Below are 25,216 nucleotides of genomic sequence, written 5' to 3'. Positions count from 1 at the left end.
AGTCATTTCGTACCTAATTTGGTTGTTTCGTACCATGGTCATTTCGTACCCTGGTCATTTCGTACCATTGCAAAAAGTCATTTCGTACCTTGGTCATTTCGTACCCTGGTCATTTCGCACCATTGTAAATTGTCACGGCACTCTCGAAATTTTGCAACAGTTATATGTTAATGATGTAGACTGTTGGTATATATTAATTAATTTCGATAATTAATGGAAAAAAATCATTGGTACATCAAATACACAGTATCACTACTTTTATAAATGTATTAAAATCGTTTCAAGAATACACTAGTAGTTTTAAAGTTAAAGTTTGTTTTGTTCAACGACACCACTAGAGCACATTGATTATTTAATCATCGGTTATTGGATATCAAACATTTGGTAAGTGACTCGTAGTCATTTAGAGGAAACCGGCTACATTTTCCCATTAGCTGCAAGGGATCTTTTATATGCACTTCCCCACATACAGAACAGCACATACCACGGCCTCTGTCCAGTTGTGATATACTTGTTGGAACGAGAGAAAGCACTAGTAGTTTTAAACACTACGGTGCAACATTTTGGAATAGTGCGAGTACACTCGCACAACTCGAATAACTCGAATGGTTTTAAAGGGACATTCCTGAGTTTGCTGCATTGTAAGATGTTTCTCTTAAAGGGACATTCCTGAGTTTGCTGCATTGTAAGATGTTTCCAACTAATAAAATATTTCTACGATTAAACTTACATATTAAATATATTTTCTGGTCTGTATATTCAATGTATTTCTGGTCGTGTTAATATTTGTAAGAAGCCCAAACTGGATTTTATCTTCAAATAATTTCGTACGTACGAAAAAAAATTAAAATTTAGGAAATAAAATGAAATTGAACCTAGTACAAATATTAGAACGGCCAGGAACATGTTTAATATACAGCCACTAACATTTTATGCAGATACATATATTTGATATTTAATTACAATCGTTAAAAAGTTTCTATTAGTCGATAACATCTTAAAAATTGCATGAAACTCAGGAATGTCCCTTTAATATAATGAGATATTTAATGACAAGGTTTTAATACAGGCATAATCTAATCATACGGTGTCTTTGATAGGACTTATTAGTTTGTTGAATAACAACGACTTACGTAAATATTCAGCGCAAATGTATACCACTTTAAACCCTATTTTTGTCCGCGTATTAGACTAACCTATGTGACGTACGTTGAAGAGTTTGATCAATGTTAAAACCATCTGTACATATTGTTTCTTGCTTCACTCCCATTTGTGCTGTTAAAAGTTAAAAACGCTTGTCAGTCCTTGTATTTTCAACCCTCTTACAGTCATCAAAGTAACAGTTTCACCAATGAATATGTTCTCACACCACCCCTAACAGATTTATGGAGGTACGAAAACATGTCAGTGCCCAATCATACATTATTAGTAGTTACAAGCACCTGTCAGTACTCTGCAGTTCCACCCCTTGACCTCTCGCTCCACCTACTTTTATCATATTGACAATTACAAACACCTGCCTATGAGTTTTAGTTCCAACCCTTTTTGAATATATTAAGTTTAAAATATATACAGTCTCTGCAATTCCATGCTAAAAGTGTCAATCACCTGTCAAATTGAGTTACAGTCCCACCCCTTCTGCCCAGCAATGAAAGTTATTAGCCTCTATTAATCATTGAAGCTCCACCCCTTCTACAGGGAATTTAAAATTACAAACGCCTATTAATATTTTGTAGATCCACCCGTTCTGCCCAGTAATGAAAGCTATTAACTTGTATTAATTCATTGTAACTCCACCCCTTCTACAGAATACTGAAAATTACAAGCACCTGCTTGATACTTTGTAGACACAAGTAGTAACCAGGCCTGGTTAAAACTGGCACATATCTTCTGCCAGTAATTAGAGTTAGAAGCACCTGTAAATTAATTTACATTGTAGCTCCATCCTTTCTGCACATGAATGGCAGTTACAAGCGCCTTTTAATATTCTGTAGCTCCACCCTTTTTTCCAATTAAAGTTACAGGGACCTATTAAGATATATTGACTCCACCTCTTTTACCTTGTAATAAATATTTAACGTTTATACGTCACTATTATCATAGTGAGTGGCAGTTTTTCAACACACAGCATTCTTCTTAAGTCGAACCTACCCACCCCCACCCCCGCTCAACATATTTTCTTCTTTTTTAAAAAATATATTTTCCACGAGAATACGACTCGTCTCCCATATAATTTTGCTCGCCACAGTCTAGACCCTTAACCCAGCATACATTCCTGCACACGGCTTCGGTGGCGTAATGGTTAAGCCATGGGACTACAGGCTAGTAGGTACAGAGTTCGCAGCCCGGTACCGGCTCCAACCCAAAGCGAGTTCTTAACTACTCAGTGGGCAGATGTAAGGCCACTACACCTTTTTCTCTCTCGCTAGCCACTAACCAACTAATCCACTGTCCTGGACAGACAGCCCAGATAGCCGAAGTGTGTCCCCAGGACAGCGTGCTTGAACCTTAATTAGATATAAACACGAAAATAAGTCAAAAATAAATTAAATGAATGCACACGCGCCTGTGCTAAGTGATTAACTGGAGCAGTCACAACCTTATCAAAACATCCCTTGGACTTTACTTGTGCATGCATACAATTTTGAATGTGACAATGATTTTTATCAATCATATTCCCAGCTTCGCATTCTTTTGCACTTGTTGACATTCCAACATATGCTACAATATTATAGATCCCAGTCTCTGGGAAACAATTACCACAAACATAAACGTCTAAATTATATATCGACAGGGAGGTTGGTTCTTTTATGGTTATCGGGTAGTGAAGTCAATATATAATCATTATTACCGTGTTTCCGGACTATAATAGTTATCGTAACGTCGATTAACCACAAAGAACGCGAAGACGTTACGGTTATTTCTAAACAACAAAAATAGTGACTGACTGCAATACTTCTTTGTTAGCTTCGTGTTTTCTCAATACAAAAGAAGAGCGTTGCGCAGAATTGTTATTATTCTAATCAGCGGGTCACGGTGACCGTAACGTAGTTTAAAAAGTTAAAGTTGGTTTTGTTTAAAGGGACATTCCTGAGTTTGCTGCAATTTTAAAGATGTTATCGACTAATAGAGACTTTTTAACGATTGTAATTACATATCAAATATATTTTCCTGCATAAAATATTAGTGGCTGTATATTAAACGTGTTTCTGATCGTTCTAATATTTGTACTAGGTTAAATTTCATTCTATTTCCTGAAATATGTATTTTTTTCGTACGTACGAAATTATTTGAAGACAAAAATCCAGTTTCGACTACTTACAAATATTAAAAGTACCAGAAACACATTGAATATACAGACATTGATATTCTAAACAAGAAAATATATTTAATATGTAAATTTCATCTTAGAAATATTTTATTAGTCGGAAACATCTTACAATGCAATAAACTCGGGAATGTCCCTTTAACAACTAGAGCATATTGATTTATTAATCATTGGCTATTGGATGTCAAACATTTTGCAATTATTGGCACGTAGTCTTAGAGGAAACGTAGTTTTTAAAAGTTGAAGTTTGTTTTGTTTAACAACTAGATTGATCTATTAATCATTAATCTATTAATCATTGGCTATTGGATGTCAAACATTTTGCAATTATTGGCACGTAGTCTTAGAGGAAACGTAGTTTTTAAAAGTTGAAGTTTGTTTTGTTTAACAACTAGATTGATCTATTAATCATTAATCTATTAATCATTGGCTATTGGATGTCAAACATTTTGCAATTATTGGCACGTAGTCTTAGAGGAAACGTAGTTTTTAAAAGTTGAAGTTTGTTTTGTTTAACAACTAGATTGATCTATTAATCATTAATCTATTAATCACTGGCTATTGGATGTCAAACATTTTGCAATTATTGGCACGTAGTCTTAGAGGAAACGTAGTTTTTAAAAGTTGAAGTTTGTTTTGTTTAACAACTAGATTGATCTATTAATCATTAATCTATTAATCATTGGCTGTTGGATGTCAAACATTTTGTAATTATTGACACGTATTCTACGAGAAAAGCCACTACTGTTTTCTCATTAGAAGCAAGGGATATTTTATTAAAGTTAAAGTTTTGTTTGTTTAACGACACTACTAGAGCACATTGATCTATTAATCATCGGCTATTGAATATCAGACATTTGACTACCGTTTTCCCATTAAAAGCAAGGGAAACTTTATTAAAAGTTAAGTTTGTTATGTTTAACGACACCACTAGAGCAGATTGATTTATTAATAACTGAATGTCAAACATATGGTAATTTTCACACGTAGCCTTGGAGGAAACCCACAACCGTTTTCCCCATTAGCAGCAAGAGATATTTTATTAAAAGTTAAAGTTTGTTTTGTTTAACGACATCACTAGAGCATGTTGTTTTATTAATCATTGGCAATTGGATGTCAAAAATTTGGTAGTTTTGACACGTATAGGAAACACGTCACCTTTTTCCATTAGCAACAAGGGATCTTTTAAATGCAGTTTCCCGCAGACAGGATAGCTCATCCACGACATGTGGTATACCAGTCGTGGGGCAGTGGATGGAATGGTGGGCAATACCCAGTCAGAGAAAGGGTCCATTGCGGTTGTTCGATCCTACGATGCAAGCATCACGGGTGAACGCTCTACCGACTGAGTTATGTAGTGTTCTGAGGTATCAGTAACGAAATACATTCCTTTCCTTTCCTGATGGCTGGTAGGTAATCAGTTCACCTCTCTGTCTCTCTGTCTCTGTCTCTGTGTCTCTGTGTGTCTCTCTCTCTTACTTTCTCTCTGTGTATTTCTTTGACTTTGTCTCTCTCTCTTACTTTCTCTTTGTGTGTTTACTCTCTATCTCTCTCTCTCTCTCTCTCTCTCTCTCTCTCTCTCTCTCTCTCTCTCTCTCTCTCTCTCTCTCTCTCTCTCTCTCTCTCTCTCTCTCTCTCTCTCTCTGCATATATGTATGTCTCTGTCTTCCTTGATAAAGTGTCAAAATAACATTAATTTTAGCCGTAGTTTTAAACAAACATGCCTTTCCTTTTTGCATGCTTCTGATGCTGTCTGTCTTTTAGTGTGTAACTAATATTGGTTCGATTTAAAGTGATTCTCACACCATAACTCATAACTACGAAGTGGCACGTTAAGAACGCCCCATATAATTAATCAAGCTACAAAATTACAGGGGTGGTTGCATGGGAACGATGGCTATTACGTGTACACTTATTGACGTGCAGCAGTATTAAAGATACTGACCTCTAGTTCCCACAGTACGACCCATTTATGTTTCACACACACACACACACACACGCACACATACACGTCATTGCCTTAATTTGATGTATACAGTAACGACCTTTAATAAATTCGGTAAGAAAAGGGTTATCGGTAACAAAAACAACTGTAATAGTTGAAAATATTGTATACCGCATTCCTTTAGGCCTGATGCCCATTTGATGTGTATGTATGCAGTAATGGCGTTTAATTAATTTGGAAAGGAAGGGGAAATGTTTATTTAACGTTTGAAACTACGGTTACTTAGTGTCTATTATAACTAAAGATATAGCTATGAGAGAGAGAGAGAGAGAGAGAGAGAGAGAGAGAGAGAGAGAGAGAGAGAGAGAGAGAGAGAGAGAGAGAGAGAGAGAGAGAGAGAGAGAGAGTGTGTGTGTGTGTGTAGAGGGTGTAGCGAGAGAGAGAGAGAGAGAGAGAGAGAGAGAGAGAGAGAGAGAGAGAGAGAGAGAGAGAGAGACGGATGTAGAGAGAAGAAAGGAGGGAAAGAGAAAAGTTTTAAACATCTCGCGGTGCTGAAGGTCACAGACCTACTGGATTATTGCGGCTCTTAACAAATATGGCCTAAAGCGAGGTCTCGTTGAATACCGTGAAGTATACAAATTGTGAATAAAACTAATACCTTTCCCAGGCTTTATTACTGATGTAAGTCGTCAGTACCGCACATGCTTAATATTAAGTAGAACAGTATTTCAGTTTAGTAAACCAAGCGTATGACTATAAATGTATTTATAAATGTATTTAAAATCCATATGTTTCAAAATAAACGGTGCAGTGAATACCATATACCATATGTTACGTAGGCTGTAAACAAATCACGCGCGACCTTGATGTCGTGTAGGGTATACACATCTACCAACCCTCCACCATCCCCCACCCAGATCCCGGATTCGGTCCCGTTTACAATCTTTGAATAAGATGCCTTCTGCTTATCTTAAGATGACCGGCCTCGGTGGCGTTTTGGTTAGACCATCGGTCTACAGGCTGGTAGGCACTGGGTTCGGATCCCAGTTGAGGCATGGCATTTTTTAATCCAGATACCGACTCCAAATCCTGAGTGAGTGCTCCTAGTGGTAAAACCGGCCTCAATGGCATCTTGGTTAGGCCATCGGTCTACAGGCTGGTAGGTACTGGGTTCGGATCCCTGTCGAGGTATGGGATTTTTAATCCAGATACCGACTCCAAACCCTGAGTGAGTGCTCTGCAAGGCTCAGTGGGTAGGTGTAAACCACTTGCACCGACCAGTGATCTATAACTAGTTCAACAAAGGCCATGGTTTGTGATATCCTGCCTGTGGGAAGCGCAAATAAAAGATCCCTTGCTGCCTATCGTAAAAGAGCAGCCTATGTGGCGACAGCGGGTTTCCTCTAAAAAAAAAAGTGTCACAACAAAGGCCATGGTTTGTGCTATCCTGCCTGTGGGAAGTGGAAATAAAAGATCCCTTGCTGCCTGTCGTAACAGAGCAGCCTATGTGGCGACAGCGGGTTTCCTCTAAAAAAAACAGTGTCAGAATGACCATATGTTTGACGTCCAATAGCCGATGATAAGATAAAAAATCAATGTGCTCTAGTGGCGTCGTTAAATAAAACAAACTTTACTTTTATCTCAAGATTAATACCGCATTTGTTTAGCTATACGTATACAATTATTTCACTTCAAGAAACGTATGGCAATGCGCTCGTAATATTAAAAAAAAGCTATTATCATTGGCATGCGTAAACTTGAATTCATCAAGAATTCAGAACAGCTGAACTGTAAAGGAAACAAAAAGACCTCAAGCCATTTTTAACGTCTGTCTCTCTCTCTCTCTTTTTTATATCAATAATTTATTATCGTTTCAGTTTTTATTTTAAAAGAGTAATGGATCAAATTTCCGAATTCGTGTTCGACCGATTTAACTCTTACACCGACGGCGTTTTTAATTTGTTGTTTCAGAAAGTTTACAAATCATCCGTGACGCTGTGATTAGATTGTTTGCGTGTTGCCAATAGCAACTGCGCTGTGTTCGATGCAGCTTCAGTGATCTCCGATTGACTAAAGATCCTCAAGCAATGGCATAATATGAGATTTCTTTCCACACTTGTGTCAGGGGAACCACCCACATAAAACAGAATAATAAATCAAATTTTAAAAGATGGCGCCGTCGAGCTAGATGTATTAATTACATACACGTACTCAAACACGTACACATCGGTGTATGGGCTTCCATTTTTGTAGGGGGGTGGGGGCAGGATGGGTTTTACCGGAATTAAACGAAAATGCCCGAATCTGAAAAACATCACTTAATCATATTAGCCTAATTCTCTTATGACCTTTGTGAATTAGGCCCCAGCTATATAGGGTTGCAAACGATTAACTACGCATTTTTTCGTGAATTACAACGAATTTTGAGGGTAGAATGATGGAAATACATGGTAAAAAGGTCGCAGGTTAGCAAATTTTTCCCGAATATCTATATAATTTTTTGCCCGAATTTTAGGTTTGGCTCCCCTGTCTCGTACACTTATGCACGTACACATACATATACATATACACAACACACGTATACGTGCATGTACACGTACACACGTACACATGCACACACACAAACACACACACATACAAACAAACACACACACACACACACACACACAAACACACACACACACACACGCGCGCGCACACGCACGGCAGAAGCAAGTAGACAATTGCGGGGGGGGGGGGGGGGACTGAAATCGGGAACACAAAGCAAAGTTTTTAGGTTTTTCGGGGGTATGCTCCCCCGTAAAGTTTTGAAGACTAGATGTCTTGAAATACAACTGTGTGTGTGTGCGTGTGTGTGTGTGTGTGTGTGTGTGTGGGTATGTGTGTGTGTGTGTGGTGGGTATGTATGTATGTACCTTCCTACCCCCACCCCCACCTCTCTCTCTCTCTCTCTCTCTCTCTCTCTCTCTCTCTCTCTCTCTCTCTCTCTCTCTCTCTCTCTCTCTCTCTCTCTCTCTCTCTCTCTGTAGGTCTCTCACCATAACTATATATCTATGTGACACGTAATGACCGGTGATTCAGCAATATGTTACATTGTAAATAGTTAATTATTTATATTTTATAACTGCCTAGGGTATTTACCTCAAGAGCCTAGCAGGTGTTCTGTGTTCACCATGATGATTGTCTCCCTGTCTGTTATCGATGTCCACCTAATATCGACGCGTCCTGCTCTGATGCACACATTTTATTCTTCATATTCATTTTATAGAATTGTCTAGCTTTGTGCTACAGTAGTTATTTCCAATGTGTTGGGGCTGGTCGCAGCTCAATGATAGTAAACTCGCCGGAGCTGGGGGGGGGGGGGGGGGGGGGGGGGGGGGGGCTCGATAAATGAGGGTTTTTCCCCATTCAAAGCGGTTCTCCACGACTTGTCCATCAAATGGTGTGGCAGAGTCGAACTTAAGAAATCTTTTTGTCTACGGCAATTTTTAAGGTTTTTGCCGTCGATAAAATGCTCACCTACGGCAACTATGAGCCTGCCTTTGGCAATTTTAAAGCAATAAATAAACAAACAAAAAAAAAGAAAAATTCCTTCAACCGACGGCAGTATTTTTTATCCAGTGGCAAAACACACTCATCTGTGACGATCCTGACCTACGGCAATGCCTATTGCAGCTACGGCAATTGGCGTTGGCGACGCCCTTAATTTCGAGCTCCGCTGCAGTATGTAATGTCCTACTTGACTTGATTCTCATGCGTGTATCAAGGTCAAAGTAGCGGTACGCTGTCCTGGACACACACCTCAGCATTCTGGGCTGTCTGCCGAGAGAGAAGTTGGTAAAGTACCTTAACACTTAAGCCGTTAAAACTCGCTCTAAGCAGGAGTCGGTAATGGGATGCGAACCCAGTACCCACCAATCTTAAGACCGATTGCTTAATCACTACTAAACCGAGTTTAGGTATGGGTAATTTCTTGGCAAGCTTCCATCAAAATAATTGTTCAAGCACGCCTGTCGTTGAGACAACCTCAAGACAAGACAAGGAACACCACCTATTCATTCATTCATTCATTTCTACCGGCCTCGGTGGCGTCGTGGTTAGGCCATCGGATACAGGCTGGTAGTACTGGGTTCGGATCCCAGTCGAGGCATGGGATTTTTAATCCAGATACCGACTCCAAACCCTGAGTGAGTGCTCCGCAAGGCTCAATGGGTAGGTGTAACCCACATGCACCGACCAGTGATCCATAACTGGTTCAACAAAGGCCATGGTTTGTGCTATCCTGCCTGTGGGAAGTTCAAATAAAAGATCCCTTGCTGCTAATCGGAAAGAGTAGCCCATGAAGTGGCGACAGCGGGTTTCCTCTCAAAATCTGTGTGGTCCTTAACCATATGTCTGACGTCATATAACCGTAAATAAAATGTGTTGAGTGCGTCGTTAAATAAAACATTTCTTTCTTTCTTTCATTCATTTCTGTTCATGCTTATACCCAATTAAGGTTTAATCACGCTATCCTGGACGTACGCCTCTGCTATCTGGGCTGTCTGTCCAGGACAGGGTGTTAGTGGTTAAAAAAGAGAGCGGTTGGTGTAGTGAATGGCCTTTCACCTGCTCTCTGGACCGTTATAGCTCGCTCTGGGTGATAGCCGGTACCAGGATGGGAACCCAGTACCTAGCGATGGCTTATATTAACCCCTACACTACCACGTCGGTTTATTAGTGGTTTTATGTTTTTTTATGTTGGTTGTTGTGTTCATGCAGATCACCTGTAATTAATTATACGTCCAATCAAGAATTAATTGTCAGGTCTGTTAAATTATTTAATTAAATTAGGCGAATAGTTCCTAATTAATTAAGTACTAATAAATAACGAATTAATGATCATTAATTAATTAATTAATTAATTAATTACCAACAGCATTTACATTAAATATTTAAAATTATAAAATTATTTCAGTTGACTAGATCTAGCTCGGCCGTTAGAGCATTTGCCTGAGGTGCTCTGATCGTAGGGTCGGTATGGGATCGATCCCCGTCAGTGGACCCATTGGGCTATTTTTCGTTCCAGCCAGTGCTCCACAACTGGTGTAACAAAGGCCGTGGTATGTACTATCCTGTCTGTGGGATGGTGCATATAAAAGATCCCTTGCTGCTAATCGGAAAGAGTAGCCTATGAAGTGGTGACAGCGGCTTTCCTCTCTCAATATTTGTGTGGTCCTTAGCCATATGTTTGACGCCATATAACCGTAAATAAAATGTGTTGAGTGCGTCGTTAAATAAAACATTTCCTTCCTTCCTGATCGTAGGATAGGGGCGGGTGGTAAAAGCGCTCGCATGATGCGCGGTCGATCTGGGATCAATCCCCGTCAGTGGACCCATTGGGCTATATTTCGTTCTAGCCAGTGCACCACGATTGGTATATCAAAGGTCGTGGTATGTGCTATCCTGTCTGTGGGTTGGTCGCATATAAAAGATCCCTTGTTAGTAATGGAAAACATGTAGCGGGTTTCCTCTCTAAGACCATATGTAAAAATTACCAAATGTTTGACATCCAATAGCCAATGATTAATGAATCGATTAACTGATCGCAGGACCGGCCTCGGTGGCGTAGTGGTTAAGCCATAGGACATAAAGCTAGTAAGTAGTGGGTTCGCAGCCCGGTACCGGTTCCCACCCAGAGCCCGTTTTAACGACTCAATGGGTAAGTGTAAGACCACTACACCCTCTTCTCTCTCACTAACCACTAACAACTAACCAATAACCCACTGTCCTGGACATCCCAGAAAACTGAGGTGCGTGCCCAGGACAGCGTGATTGAACCTTAATTGGTTATATGCACGAAACTAAGTTGATATGAAATGAATTAATGAAATGGAAAAAGTAGCTGACTCTCTTTGGAGAGCGCAGGGTCCGTGCTTATAAAACGTATAAGAATCAATATCAAATGACGTCACACGCACGCAATTTGTATGACGTTGCCATAACAATAAAAAGAAAGAAAAAACTGTTTTATTTACCGTAACTACGCACTCAACACATTTTATTTACGGTTATATGGCGTCAGACATATGGTTAAAGACCACACAGATATTAAGAGAGGAAACCCGCTGTCGCCACTTCATGGGCTACTCTTTTCGGTTAGCAGCAAGGGATCTTTTATATGCACCATCCCACACACAGGGTAGTACATACCACGGCCTTTGATATACCAGTCGTGGTGCACTGGCTTGAACGAGAAATAGCCCAATGGGCCCACCGACGGGGATCGACGATGATTAATACGTCAGTGTGCCATAGTGGTGTAGTTAAACAAAACAAACTAACTTTTGTTGAACTAAGACTGTATTTCAAAATGATCGGATATTTGACATATATCCAATACATCTAATTAACCAATGTGTTCTATTTGTGTCTATAAACAAATCAAATTGTAACATTTTGTTAACTAAGACTATATGTCAGAATTATCAAATGTCTGACATCCATCCAATAGTCAAAGATTAATTAACCAATGTGCTCTAGTTGTGTCGTTAAATAAATAATGTTTGCCATGCATCCAGCTGCCGATGATTAATTAATCAATTTCTCTACTAATGTCGTTAAGCAAAATAAACTTTAAGTTTTTAAACTAAGATTATAATATGTCAGAATGATTGAATATTTTACATACATGCAGTACCGAAGATTAATTAAAGGGACATACCCTAGTTTTTAAACACTAACGCATATTTTTGATCATTATAACCGTTTTTGATAACTTAAATCATACTTTACTTAGATTTTATTGTTTAGATTATCCATTTCCGTACATTCGAAGTGTTTCTGATCATCCTAGTGTTTTTAATATCACAAAATACATTTCACATATTTTTAAAAACGCACGTGCTTCTGAGAAATAACATTTGTGGATTCGAGTTTTGGTCTATTTTTAGAAGGTATTTCACCATTTTAAAGTCACAGACTCATGTTTCACTCAATTGTAACTTTATCCAAATGTGTTACAGGTTTGTAGATTAAATAAACTTAGCGTTAATTTTCACGGGTTAAAACTAGGGTCTGTCCCTTTAATCAATGTCCTCTAATGGTGTCGTTAAACGAAAAAATAAAGTTAACTTTACAATGCCCCTAAGAGTTTCGTTCATCCGAGACTTCAGAAGGTAATTGGCCACGGGCCTAATGTTGACGTTGACGAAATGTTTGAAATTCCGATCAATTGGTTGTTACTTTTATCACACAACTACAATGTAGATTGTAATCACAAAACAACGTGTTATCGTTGTTGACCCGCCCTGCATTCTGTGCGTTCATGTCATCACCGTTGCCGTTGTCTTTACTCACCACTCATCGAATGTTACACTTTAAACCTGTCGGGTGGGGGGTGGGGTGAGGGGGAGGCAGGATATGTTCACCTTTCACAAACAGGTGATGCGGTTACTGTTTTTGACTGTCATTATAATAAAGTGCAGACTACACATTTTCCAAGCTGTCTTAGCGCTACGATATCGTAAAACCGTCGTAAGCTATGACGTCAGTATGAAACACACCATATTATCATAGGACCACGATAATTTCGAAAATATGGGTCAAGGCTTGTACAGCTGTGTGTAAACATCTCTTGAACTCTGTCTTGTACACAAATGCAATAATCGTGGTGTCAGTTCCCAATTATCTCTTGAACTCTGTTATAGAATTTTGTCATTCTGATTTCATGAGAAGGGACTTAACTGTTGAATTTTTATATTGATGTTGATCATCACATTGTGTTTGCATTTACCATAGTTTGACACCCCAATAGCCGATGTATTTTTTGTGCTGGGGTGTCGTTAAACATTAATTAATTTATTCATTGAGAAGGGACATCGAGTTTCTATACCATCAAATCAAGTGCTATAGTCGACAATAGTAACATATATGTGGCTAAAGCACAGCGTTTCAGTCAATATATACACAATGGATATAAATACTACCACCCCTCGCTTGCACAGTAAAGAAGAAAACTATGGGGGTTAGGCTCGATGTTTCCGAAAGAACAGGAGGCATCTCTGACTGACTATCGTATCCTAGTTCCACATAAAAAAAAATATCATCCTATTTTCGTAGAATCTCGCACATGTTTCAAGTACATTGGCAATGGTTCAAGTTAAATTACAGGAATTTACTTGCCTGAATGAAGCAGCATTTTATGACAAGAAACACTATCACATTTATCACCAATGGTAGGAGTGATAGTATTAACTGTGTTATTAAAAGTTAGATGCACTTCGAACTCTGACCCTGTGAGATGCTATATGGTAGACTGCTACCCCAAGCTAATATGGGATTCTGTGAAGAGGGTGTGGGGGTGACACATGAATGGGATGGTTGGCACTAAAAGTAATATGAACGGAGGAAAACTTTGCTAAGGTGCAGGCACATGCTCCCGTGGTTACATTTGGCCAATGTTTAGAGTGTAGAATCTTGGATGGGAGTGGACGATGGGACCGGGCATTTAAAATGACAAAAATAATTATGATAATATAAAAACAGATTTAAAATACTAGCATATGTCCCAGAATAGTCCTAAATGCATTTACGATTCAGACGGGTAATGGAAGAATGTCCCTGGCCCACCTCGCATCCACAATTATCTTGCCGCCTTCTTTTTTCAAGATTAATCTTTAGTTTTATTTATGCACACACCCGACTGCCTCTACACAAATATAGCTGGTATTTTTTGTTTGGGCGGATACAGGAGTTATCTTTGAAGGGGGTGAAACGTAGAAAAGGGCACTTGACAAGTTGTAATGTCATCATCATTAGCAGGGCCGGATTTAGACCGGGGGGGGGGGGGTAGGGGCAGGAGCCCGGGGCACTTCAGGTTCGGGGGGCCCTCAACATAGAAATTAAATTACATGACAAATTAAAAAAAAAAGAACTAATTTTATAATTGTTACTTTTTTTTTTTTTGATAAAGGAAGTCCTTAGTCTGGGAGCCTCGGTGGCGTCGTGGCAGGCCATCGGTCTACAGGCTGGTAGGTACTGGGTTCGGATCCCAGTCGAGGCATGGGATTTTTAATCCAGATACCGACTCCAAACCCTGAGTGAGTGCTCCGCAAGGCTCAATGGGTAGGTGTAAACCACTTGCACCGACCAGTGATCCATAACTGGTTCAACAAAGGCCATGGTTTGTGCTATCCTGCCTGTGGGAATCGCAAATAAAAGATCCCTTGCTGCTAATCGGAAGAGTAGCCCATGTAGTGGCGACAGCGGGTTTCCTCTCCAAATCTGTGTGGTCCTTAACCATATGTCTGACGCCATATAACCGTAAATTAAAATGTGTTGAGTGCGTCGTTAAATAAAACACTTCTTTCTTCTTTTTTTTCCTTAGTCTGGGGGGCAGGGGCAATTGCCCTCTTATAAATCCGGCACTGATCATTAGTTGTAATGTCATGCACTCAGAAGTCCCAGTGTGGGATGACTGCTCTTGTTTTCATTCCTACTATAGATTATGTTATGCATTTTATACATAAGTCAAGCTATTCGAATACTAATCAAAACCTGAGACAAGTTCAGGAGGGCGACCGCTCGTAATCGCTCGCTAGATTGGGATTTGCGTCTAACATTAAATGAATGTCACAGTTAATTTGTTCGCGAGCGCTCGACCTCCTGGACACAACACTGATATAATTATATATATATTGATAAGTAACAATATATAATTCCGCTAAAAGCTTCTGGGGGTTTCCATGGTGATGTGTGAATGAGTTAAGATGAGCGTGTCCCTTTTACTTCGTTCTCTCCAGACCTATTCTATACAGTTTACAATGGCCCACAATGCAGTGCGCCTAAGACGACTTCCGATGCAGACTCCACAATATACTAATAATTAGTCACTGAATATGTTGATAAATATAGATATTGATATAAATCTTTACTTTCTTTGTGAAGTGCATTATCTGGATTAATCTCCTATACTGATATCTACTGCTCAGAACAACAGACATAGCTACCGGAACTTCTGACATTGCTTAGGATTATGGGATATTGTAATAAAAAGGATGAATCGAAAGGCAGTCGATAAGCCATCGATAGGACATGGTCCAGACCATAATTTTTGAACTCAGTAATTTGGTACCTATATCCAACATGGTGCAGGATTTAGCTCAGTCGGTAGAACACTCGCCTGAGGTGTTTGCATAGTAGGATCGAATCGCCTCAGTGGAACCATTATCTGATTTTTAAAAATTTACCGTCCAAACCTAGTGCACCACGACTGGTATATCAAAAACCGTGGTAGGCCTATGTGTTGTTCTGTCTGTGGGAAAGGAAGGAAGGAAATGTTTTATTTAACGACGCACTCAACACATTTTATTTACGGTTATATGGCGTTGGACATATGGTAAAGGACCACACAGATATTGAGAGAGGAAACCCGCTGTCGCCACTTCATGGGCTACTCTTTTCGATTAGCAGCAAGGGATTTTTTTATATGCACCATTCCACAGACAGGATAGCATATACCACGGCCTTTGTTATACCAGTTGTGGAGCACTGGCTGGAACGAGAAATAGCCCAATGGGTCCACCGACGGGGATCGATCCTACACCGACCGCGCAACAAGCGAACGCTTTACCACTGGGCTACGTCCCGCCCCTGTCTGTGGGAAAGTGCATATAAAAATGTTGCGGATTTCTTCTAAGACTATGTATGTCCGAATTACCAAATGTGCTGCTACTGGTTTCCTTGTGTACACAATTACCAAATGGTTGACATCCTATAGCCGATGTTTGATAATCAGTGTGCTCTAGTGGTGTCGTTAAACAAAATAAACTTTAACTTTTAAAATCGCCCAAGCCATGTTCGAATAGAAAATACAGGAGCAAATGTGACGACTTGAAAAAGAATCGAAGTTATTTGCATGCGTGAAGCAAACCTAGTCCCTGTTCATATTCAACGGCTGTGTTCTTTGGAAGATTCTGTCGGCATTTACAATATCATAAACACTGTATACCATTTTTTATTCCACTCTTGTTACATACATGTTCTTATTTGTCTCTTTACAGATTATACAATTTATGCAGCTTGTCCAGACGCCAAACCGGAAGTCGTCTGAAGCGGCAGTCCTCTGGCTGTTGCTACTGGAGACGCTGACGTTGCCGCACGCGCTTTGGCTGGTTTCCAAGAGATACAGACATGCCCTCGTCTACACGTGGAAGGTTTATATCGTGCGTGACACGGCGGCCGAGGAAGAAGGTAGCCAAATTTGGGAATCATTTGTGATAGTTTGATAGGACAGACACATCCAAAGGGTGTCTGGTCGGCCTGGACCTCAAGCTCAAGGTCAATCTGACAGAAATTGGATTTTACTTTCCCATCCGCTTTGTTTTCATTATTAGACCTTGATCTGAGCGAAACCAATGTTATTAGGACCGTAAAATGGCAGAGAATAGTGGGTGATGGGCGTTTACAACGACCGAAATAGTAGAATAGGTTTACTTTTGATGTATTTGGCCAAAAATGTAGGGTCCATTTTACCTTGCACTATTTAGCTTTCTAAGCAATTCCAACCCGCCTCTTTCAAATCTTTAAAAATTACGCACCCCCTCTTTTTTAATTTCCCTACCCCTGTTTATTGTTGTTGAATGTTGGTGTACGTAATGAGTTGGTAGCCGTTAAATTCGATGGTGGGTTCATCTACTCGCATGCAATATGTATCTGGGTTAAAAAAAAAATTAAGAATTGTTTTAAATTATCAATAAATATATTTCGGATTTTGTTTAACAATTTTAATAAGTTTTTCCGCTTAGGGAAAGACCTTTCTTTGTCAATATTTATAATGTATACAACAGTTTCGTGTTTCTTTCTCTTTTTTTGTTGAAAGAGAAAGAAAAACATTGCATTTCAGGACATATAGTTTTCAAAATTATACGGAATAGCGTACTCCCGAACCCACTAGAAACCTTGCTTTGCGTCCTCGATCTCAGTCAGTCCCTCCTCTCCCCCACCCAATGTCTACTTGCTTTCGCCGTGCTCCTCCCTCTAAACGCATGTGCCCCCCCCCCCCCCCCCCCCCCCCACTACTTTGTCGTTCCTAGGGGTCTGTGTAATTATATATTTTTACAAATATTTTTCTTTCTTGCTATCAGCGAAAATCAGGTCATTTCGTCAAACTCTGTGGCCCACGCTGCCACCCGCCAGACTCGATCAGTCTATACGTAAGTGGTTAATTACCCTGTGTGTGTACATTCACTGATCTCACGCTTCAACACGTGGTTTCTTCTACGCAATATTCATTATGTGCAATTATATATGTATGCAACTGCTGTGCTGGAACGCAGAACCACGCGTGACATATGTCTGTATCTAACATGCAATATACACACCGAAATTGACCGAGATTAGTAGGGCCGTAGCGGTTCCCCCTCCCGAAAAAAAATCCGAAAACAATTATAGAAAATTAAAGAAAATTATCTTCTTAACCTTTTAAGCAGTTTTAGACTATTAACTACTTAGTTCCCCCCCCCCCCCCCCCCCCCCAACAAAAAATCCTAGCTACGGCCCTGATTAAGAGGTATTTATGTGAAGTTCTGAGAACCATTATTGGAATTGTTACGAATCATAACCTGGTTTGAATAACAAGTAACGACTTCTAGTTAACATCTAGTTAACATTTAGAATTATAACTTCAAGGGCGGATTCAAGGGACTGAGGGGAGCTGTCCCCTATAACAAAATAATAACGTACCCCCTTTTTTAATATTTGATTACAATTTTTATTGAAGTACATTTTTCAGGGAGTTAGTCCATCTGCTCTTTTGACCTTAGTCTCCACCCATAAATAGTTCCTGGGTCCGCCCTTGAACTGCCGAATTTAATGTCATTCCGAACTTAAACTCAGTCGAGAGACTGTTTGATATAGTACTACTTCTATATGTAGGCCTAACGTGGATTTAATTATGAAACAAAAGAACGAAATGTTTTATTTAACGACGCACTCAACACATTTTATTTACGGTTATATGGCGTCAGGACCACACAGATTTTGAGAAGAAACCCGCTGTCGCCACTACATGGGCTACTCTTTCCGATTAGCAGCAAGGGATCTTTTATTTGCGCTTCCCACAGGCAGGATAGCACAAACCATGGCCTTTGTTGAACCAGTTATGGATCACTGGTCGGTGCAAGTGGTTTACACCTACTCATTGAGCCTTGTGGAGCACTCACTCAGGGTTTGGAGTCGGTATCTGGATTAAAAATCCCATGCTTCGACTGGGATCCGAACCCAGTACCTACCAGCCTGTAAACCGATGGCCTAACCACGACGCTACCGAGGCCGGTAATTATGAAACAGTGCATGCTCCGCTTCATGCTATGATACAGGAGAATACGAAATTTGCAGAGGTGTTCCGAAAGTTAAAATTAAAGTTGCAGACCCTAGTGTTTATACACTACGACGTTTTTGTTTTTGTTTTGTTGGGGTTTTTTTGTGTGTGTTTTTTTTGTATTGTGTTTTTTTTTTACTGTTAAAGCCATTTTTGATCATTTAAATTAGAAGTACTTACATTTTATTATTTAGAATATTCATTTTTCGTATACTGGAAGTGGTTCTGGTCATCCATGTTTTTGTAATACCCCTAAATGCATTTTTCATTATTCTAAAAACGCACGTTCGTCTTAGAAGTAATGGTTATCGAGACAAGCTCTAGTTATTTTTAGACGGTATTTCCCTGTTTAAACACCACAGACTTTAGCTTCTTTCTGTTATAACCGTATCCAAATATGTTACAGGTTTGTAGATTAACTAAACTTAATGTCCATTTTCACGGGCCGAAACTAGGGTCTGCGGCTTTAACGACCATACTAGGAGTGCACAGCTGTCTTTTATTAGTTTAAGTCGTTATGACTGGGTTAACGTTAACAGAGCTATGCTACAGTCCTGAGAATACGAAACTTGCCGAGTTGTTCCGAATATTAAAATTAACAACCATATCAACTTAAGTTTAGCACTAGGAGTGCACAGATGGCTTTTATTAGTTTACGTCGATATGACTGGGTTAACGTTAAAAGGACATTCCTGAGTTTGCTGCATTGTAAGATGTTTCCAACTAATAAAATAGTTCTACGACTAAACTTATATATTAAATATATTTTCTTGTTTACAATATCAATGTCTATATATTCAATGTGCTTCTGGTCGTCTTAATATTTGTAAGAAGCCCAAACTGGATTTTGTCTTCAAATAATTTCGTACGTACGAAAAAATTATATTTTAGAAAATAAAATGAAATTTAACGTAGTACAAATATTACAACGATCAGAAACACGTTTAATATACAGCCACTAATATTTTACGCAGAAAAATGTATTTGATATGTAATTACAATCGTTAAAAAGTCTCTGTTAGTCGATAACATCTTAAAAATTGCAGCAAACTCAGGAATGTCCCTTTAACAGAGCTATGCTACAGTCCTGAGAATACGAAACTTGCCGAGTTGTTCCGAATACGTTTAGAGTCAACTATTTTCGGTCAATTTCGGCGTATAATCTGCCCATCTTAATCGTCCTGACTTCACTCGCACAACAGAAAACGCGTGCTTGTCTGCTTGCATACAGTCATACCTGTGATAAGCGACCACCAAGGGAAGTATCAAAAAGTGGCCTTTTAAGACAGGTGGCCGCTTAAAATACGTAATTTTCTAATATTATGTTGAGATGATTTGGGAGAATAAAATTGTGGCCTCTTAACACAGATGGCTGCTCAATACAGGTGGTCGCTATATCAGGTTTCACTGTATTTTGTAACCACTAACAAAGCTCGCTGTTATGAATGCTAGCGATTGGCGTCAAAACCTTTGTAAATTAACTTGATAAAAATAGATAATTTTTACTAATGTAGATTTATTCACTAATTTTCTTTGGTTATTTACTTTGGTTACTGTTGAAATGCCTGAACAGTATTAGTATATTAAGATAAATATTATCTTTACAGATATTCTCGTTCCAGTCAGTGCACCACGACTGGTATATCAAAAACCGTGGTATGTGCTATCCTGTCTGTGGGATGGTGTATATAAAACATTTCCTGCTACTAATGGAAAAGTGTATATGGTTTCCTCTTTTAGACTTGGTCAAAATTACCAAATGTTTCACATCCAATAGGATACCCAATGATTAATAAATCAATGTGCTCTAGTGATGTCGTTAAACAAAACACATTTCCCTTACAGATATATTTATATTAGCAAAAATAGATGGCTCTGTTTACTTCAAATATTTTCTCCAATAGAAAACAAACAATGGCACTTTAAAAGTCAAATATGCAGGTTTACAAAACAATTGCATTCCGGACAGGAAAAACACGATCACTATTTATAGATTACACACTGGGGGAATTTAGTAAATGCACATTTAAAGACTGGCTTCGTAACAAGGGGCAGATCCAGGCAATTTTGAGAGGGTCTAGCGGGGACCCCCTCTTCCATAGGAAATTAAACTGATGCTGTTTGAACGACTTGGGTAGATCCTTCAAAGGGAGGAATTTACAAATTCTGACGTTTTGTCTAAACGCACGAGTTTAACCATTATATTAAAAATACATACATATAGTTACCCAGCCTGAGTACTCTGAATGTCCGTTTAGCATTCTTACAGTCAGAGTACTCGGGCTCATAGTTACCAAGCGCGGATCCAGGATTTTTTAATAGCGGGGGCCAAAAAAACCTCTGACTTCGCAAGAGAGTTTTGTGTCCTAAACATGTGTGTGCAAGTAGTATGGTGTAATTTTTATAACCTATATTGATATTGGGCAGGTAGTTATTGTCCCATTTTCTAATATAGAAATTAAATGGCGGTGTGCAACCTGTAAGCGTAAGACAGACTTTTCAAATTCGGCCGAAATGTTTTATTGCTAAAGTTTGTTTTGTTTAACAACACCACTAGAGCACATTGATCGATCAATCATCGGTCATTGGATGTCGAACATTTGGTCATTCTGATATATAGTCGTAGAGAGGAAACCCGCCAATAGTAGCAAGGGATCTTTTATATGCACTATCCCACAGACAGGATAACACATACCACGGCATGTGACATACCAGTCGTGGTGCACTGGCTAGAACTCAAAATAACCCAAATGACACACACACACACACACACACACACACACACACACAACGGGGATCGATCCTAGACCGACCACGCATCAAGCGAGCGTTTTGTTTTTACACATCACGTGCACTGTCTAACCCATCACACTTTGAACCAGCACACTTGTCTAAATTAGCACCCTGTGTTAACCAATACTCTTTGAACTAACGCATTGCTTAATCCAATATATTCTATAGATCAGCACTTTCTAAATTGCTACTCAGTGTGTTATAAAATCAGGTAATCTTGAAACTGGTGCCTGTTCATTAGATGTCTCTGGATATTAGTAACAATGTGATACGGTGGCCTATTAAGACAGGTGGTTGTTTTATAAAAATGTGACTGATTAAGCAGGTTTGACTATTATTGTTGTAATTATTATTATTATTATTATTATTATTATTATTTAGTATTATTATTCGTCAGTATAATCAAATCGTCCATTAATTGTGTGGGACTTATTCTCACAGAGGTGAAACTCCCCCTCTTAATATATTATTGAGCTACGTTTTACTTATTGTTAAATGTGATTATGTTAGTAGTATTGTCAGTATACTTATCTATTATCATCTCCCTTATTTATTATTTTTAATTATTATAATTGTTATCATTGTCATTGCCATAACTACATCACCATCTTCATTACTAATATTAATTATATATCATCATCATTATCGTCATCATCATAATGATCATCATAATCACCAATATCATCATCATTATTAGTATTAGTTATAGTATTAGTATTAGCATTAGCATTAGTATATTAGTATTAGTAATAGTATTAGTATTAATATTAGTAATAATATTAGCAATAGTATTAATATTAGTAATAGTATTTGTAATAGTATTAGTAATAGTATTGGTAATAGTAAAAGTATTAATATTAGTATTAGTAATAGTAATAGTATTAATATTAGTATTAGTAATAGTATTAGTAATAGTATATTATTATTATTACTATTAAAATTGGTTTATTGTTCTGCTTTTTCCCAGACGCCACTGCCTGCACTCTACAGTCCTACACCCGCAGAGTGAGAGACGAGGATGGGACGCTGGTGAAAATCACCGCACGTGCTAATGGCCGACAGACAGTCAACGTGGGTAATCGAGGCCGGGCGGTCACCAATGGGACACCTCACCGGATGAACGGACACGGATCGACGACACACACGCCCAACCATTACGACAATGTGAAGGAAAATGGCCGCGCTACAGAAATCTTCACCACCGACCTGGACGACGGAATGACGGTCATTACCAACACGCGCTCTGGTCAGGTTCATTACATCACAGACGGCAGTTCTAATAATAGCAAAACTGGCGCGCGCGGGTCCACGTCTGCTTCGACGACCCCCAGCAAGTCCTCGTCTACGCTCGGAACACCCTCTCGCGGTCAAGATCTTAGGCGGTCGTCATCTGCTCGTTTGGAATGGAAGGAACAGATGAGGAGGAAACATTTGCCAGCAATTTTCGTGAACGAGGCTTTCGATACGGAAGATCTACCACCGAGTCCTGAAAAGGTAATGAATTCGCCAAAGAAGCACTCCCACAAAGTGAGCGACCTCTCTCTGTACTACATGTCCTCGGACTACCACCCGGATCACCTGGTGGATCTGGCCCCGAAACTTCAGCACCAGGAGAGCGAGGGAGTCTGTAACCAGTACGATGACAAAGATTTCGAGTATCTCCTTGACGACGCGAATGCCGTGGCCGACACGAGCATGTCTAAAGATATTGAGCAGGCCTTCCACAGCGTCCTTCTGAGCGAATCTCTAAAGAGTGGACCTGACGACGAAAAGGTTGTTGAGGGAGATCTACAAGGGAAATCCTTACGCTGCGAGGCAGACGACGATGTTTTTCACAACGGTGTGTACAGCCATTCGTTAAACCGTCAGGCTAACGTAGCTTCTGAACAAGACATATTTGTAGGAGGACTTGTTGACAGTGGCACCAACGAGAATAACATTAAGACTGAGTTCGGCAGTACCAGCAGTTTCGAAACCATGGACAATAACATGGAACCGCGAAGCGAGTCGAGCGATCGCTCTGTGACTATAGAACCGTACACCGAGGGTCGGCGACCTCCGTGGATGGACGAGGACTTTGACAGTTCGTTCAGTGCAATGGTCGAACCTCTGATCGGAGAATCCGACACCGACACTTTAAAGGACTCCAATGGAAGCAGTGTGTTCGAGATGATGGCTGGCGGTTCCGAGCAGTGTGTGTCCAGTGTTTCTAGTCCACCGCAGTTCGACGAAGAGACGGACCGAGGGTTCGAGGCAGCCTTGGCGTACAACTACGCGTACGGACACTCCACGAGTCTGGGTCTGTGTTTCGAATCCATCAAAGAGGAGCCGGAGGAGACGGTCGGCGATAACAGGAGCCCGTTTGGCGATGACGAGGAGCTCAGCGCCATTTTCAAAACTCAGGCAGTCGTGTCCAGCAGGCCCTCGTCCAGAGCCGACTTCGACCAGCCGTCTGAACGTCCGTCCGTCCGGGAGTCAACAGAGACTCTGCCAATGAACGGATCTGCAGAATCTGTGGACGAGAAAGAGATGGGACAAGTACACTCCGGGGCGGGAGACGGCTATCAGTATTACAACGACCAGGCGGCTCGTTTTGGAATGTTCTACGACTCGTCGTACCCAGAGGAGTCGGGGGATCGGTGTCTGTTAACGGACACGGAGAACCCCGCAAAGAGTTCAGTGAACAGTCGAGGTAATATTGAAGAAAGCACCAGCTTTCGCACCGCAGAAAGCGTTTCCATAGCAACTGATAACTGTGGTCATAGCGGACATGGTGCATCCATAGTAACTGATAGTCGTGGTGACAGCGGGGATGCCGTGTCCATAGTAACCAACAGCTACGACCAGAGCAATGATTTCATTACAAATAAACAGGACGCAGATCCGTATGCTAACATCCGTATGAGTACTTTCGGAACGGGTGGTGGAAACCCGTTTGTAGAAAACAGCAGTGCCGACACTAACGGCCACGAACTCGACAGCAAACACAATCATGACCCTTTCCAACCCGACCCTAAATCGTCGCACGATCGCATGCGCTCCCAACTTCCGGAAAGGAAGGAAGTGAGTTATAACGGGTTTTCCGCCTGGCCCGAGGAAGACATCGAGATGTCTGACATGTCCTTTGATTCAGACTTCTCCTCGGTTTCAAACGACAAATCGAATCCCTCGGAAACCCAGGAACCCTCTTCTGTGATTGGTCAAAAGAACAAGAGCGCCTTGATGAACAACCTCTCCCCTCAGACGAACGATTCCGATGTCCATACAGCATTTTTCTAGTGTTACACCAGATCCGTATTAGCAACTGTTACTGTATAGTTAATAAATTATTTATTTTAGCCTTCAACGTCCAGCAGTATACCTCTTTTTTTTTTTTTTTTGTTCAACGGAATATGAACAAGTGGGGTAATAATAGAATGGAAAAAGAAAAGTGTATATTTAAATTAAGTGCTGCGGTGATGGAATCTAATTAAAATCAAATCTTCTTAAAGCTCATATAGATTGTATGCGGCGCATGTGTTTTGGGGATATAAACCACATTCGATTATTTCATTCATTTATTTCGACTTATTTTCGTGCTTATATCCAGTTAGGGTTCAAGCACGCTATCATGGGCACACGCCTCCGCTATCTGAGGCTGTCTATCCAGGACAGTGGTTAGTGAGAGAGAAGGTGTAGTGGCCTTGCACCTACCCACTGAGTCGTTAAAACTCGCTCTGGGTGGGAGTCGGTACCAGAAGGCGAACCCAGTACCTACCAACTTTATGTTATATCCGATGGCTTAACCACG

General features: G+C 40.0%; 1 protein-coding gene across 2 annotated transcripts in view; it reads left to right on the top strand.

The window, feature by feature from the left end:
* The window catches only part of LOC121390039, a 71,934-nt gene extending 47,165 nt beyond the window's left edge, over positions 1-24,769 (top strand). The window contains exons 2-4 of one of the 2 annotated variants that reach the window (XM_041521746.1): positions 16,316-16,505; positions 17,399-17,467; positions 22,394-24,769. In XM_041521746.1, the coding sequence (XP_041377680.1) occupies positions 16,316-16,505; positions 17,399-17,467; positions 22,394-24,705 (2,571 nt within the window). In that variant the 3' untranslated portion in view covers positions 24,706-24,769. The remainder of the gene's footprint in view (positions 1-16,315; positions 16,506-17,398; positions 17,468-22,393) is intronic. The other variant, XM_041521747.1, reaches the window with a different exon arrangement.
* Positions 24,770-25,216: the final 447 nt, after the last annotated feature.

Source organism: Gigantopelta aegis, chromosome 15 (genome assembly GCF_016097555.1).
Source record: "Gigantopelta aegis isolate Gae_Host chromosome 15, Gae_host_genome, whole genome shotgun sequence".
Lineage (NCBI taxonomy): Eukaryota > Metazoa > Mollusca > Gastropoda > Neomphalida > Peltospiridae > Gigantopelta > Gigantopelta aegis.
This window is presented reverse-complemented; position numbering and strand designations above follow the sequence as displayed.